Raw genomic sequence first — 970 nt, 5'->3', positions numbered from 1 at the left:
AAATTAAACAGATTATATCACCTGAATTTTTGAAAAAAAAAAATATAATTTAAATTACAAAAAGTTTTAATAAAAGTGACTAATAACAACAAATTAACTTGAATATTTAAACAAAACCCAAAAATTATATAAAAATGTTAAATTTTTTAAAATAAAATTAGTCATTAACAACAGCAAAAGACATTCACTAAAAATCAAATAAATATTTTAAAATTCCTTAAGAAAAAAATGAAATAATTTAAAATGCAAATTTTTAAAACTACACAAAACAAACAAAATGAATGTCATCTTTAAAATCTACCAAAATTTATAATAAAAACAAAAAAGTTTGCAAACAACCACAAAATAAACCATAGAAATTATACCAAAAAAATCTATGAAAATTACGCAAAACAACATTTTAATTTACAAAAACAAAGCAAAAAATTGGGAAAAAATAAGAAAATTTTGAAAAATTTTAAAAATAATTTCAAATATTTTTTTCAAAGATTTTAAATCATTTTTTAAGTGTAAATTATCTATAAATTATCAAAATGTTGGCTGTTAAAAATTTCTTTTTACCTGAACGCACAAAAGCTCCCGATACGCCACAGCGCTTTTCTCGCATGCCCGAAGCTTTTTTACGCAGCATACGCCGCCGTTCGTTACGTGTTAAACGTGCCAAATCTCTAGTCGTTCCCGATCGGGAGAAAAGGAAATCAGGTGAGGTAGAGTGTTGTTGTCGGATAACGGAAAACACACACACAAGAAAAAAACGAAAGCTTTTAAATACTAAACAAGCTTTTGAATTTGAATTTAAAACTTAAATTTTAAGAAACTTTTTTTTAAATAAAGCTTTAGGAGGTCAGAGTGTTAGTTTTGTTATAGTTTAGTTGTAGTTTAGTTCTAGTTTAGTTTTAGTTCAGTTCTAGTTCAGTTCTAGTTCAGTTCTAGTTCAGTTCTAGTTCAGTTCTAGTTCAGTTCTAGTTCA

General features: G+C 25.5%; 1 protein-coding gene across 1 annotated transcript in view; it reads left to right on the top strand.

Annotated features, from left to right (window-relative positions):
* Window positions 1–327: 327 nt before the first annotated feature.
* The window catches only part of LOC124421184 (centaurin-gamma-1A-like), a 42,829-nt gene continuing 42,186 nt past the window's right edge, over window positions 328–970 (top strand). The window contains exon 1 of the mRNA XM_046956027.1: window positions 328–702. Coding sequence (XP_046811983.1) covers window positions 534–702 — 169 coding nt within the window. The 5' untranslated portion in view covers window positions 328–533. The remainder of the gene's footprint in view (window positions 703–970) is intronic.

This window comes from Lucilia cuprina, chromosome 2 (genome assembly GCF_022045245.1).
Source record: "Lucilia cuprina isolate Lc7/37 chromosome 2, ASM2204524v1, whole genome shotgun sequence".
NCBI classification, from domain to species: domain Eukaryota; kingdom Metazoa; phylum Arthropoda; class Insecta; order Diptera; family Calliphoridae; genus Lucilia; species Lucilia cuprina.
This window is presented reverse-complemented; position numbering and strand designations above follow the sequence as displayed.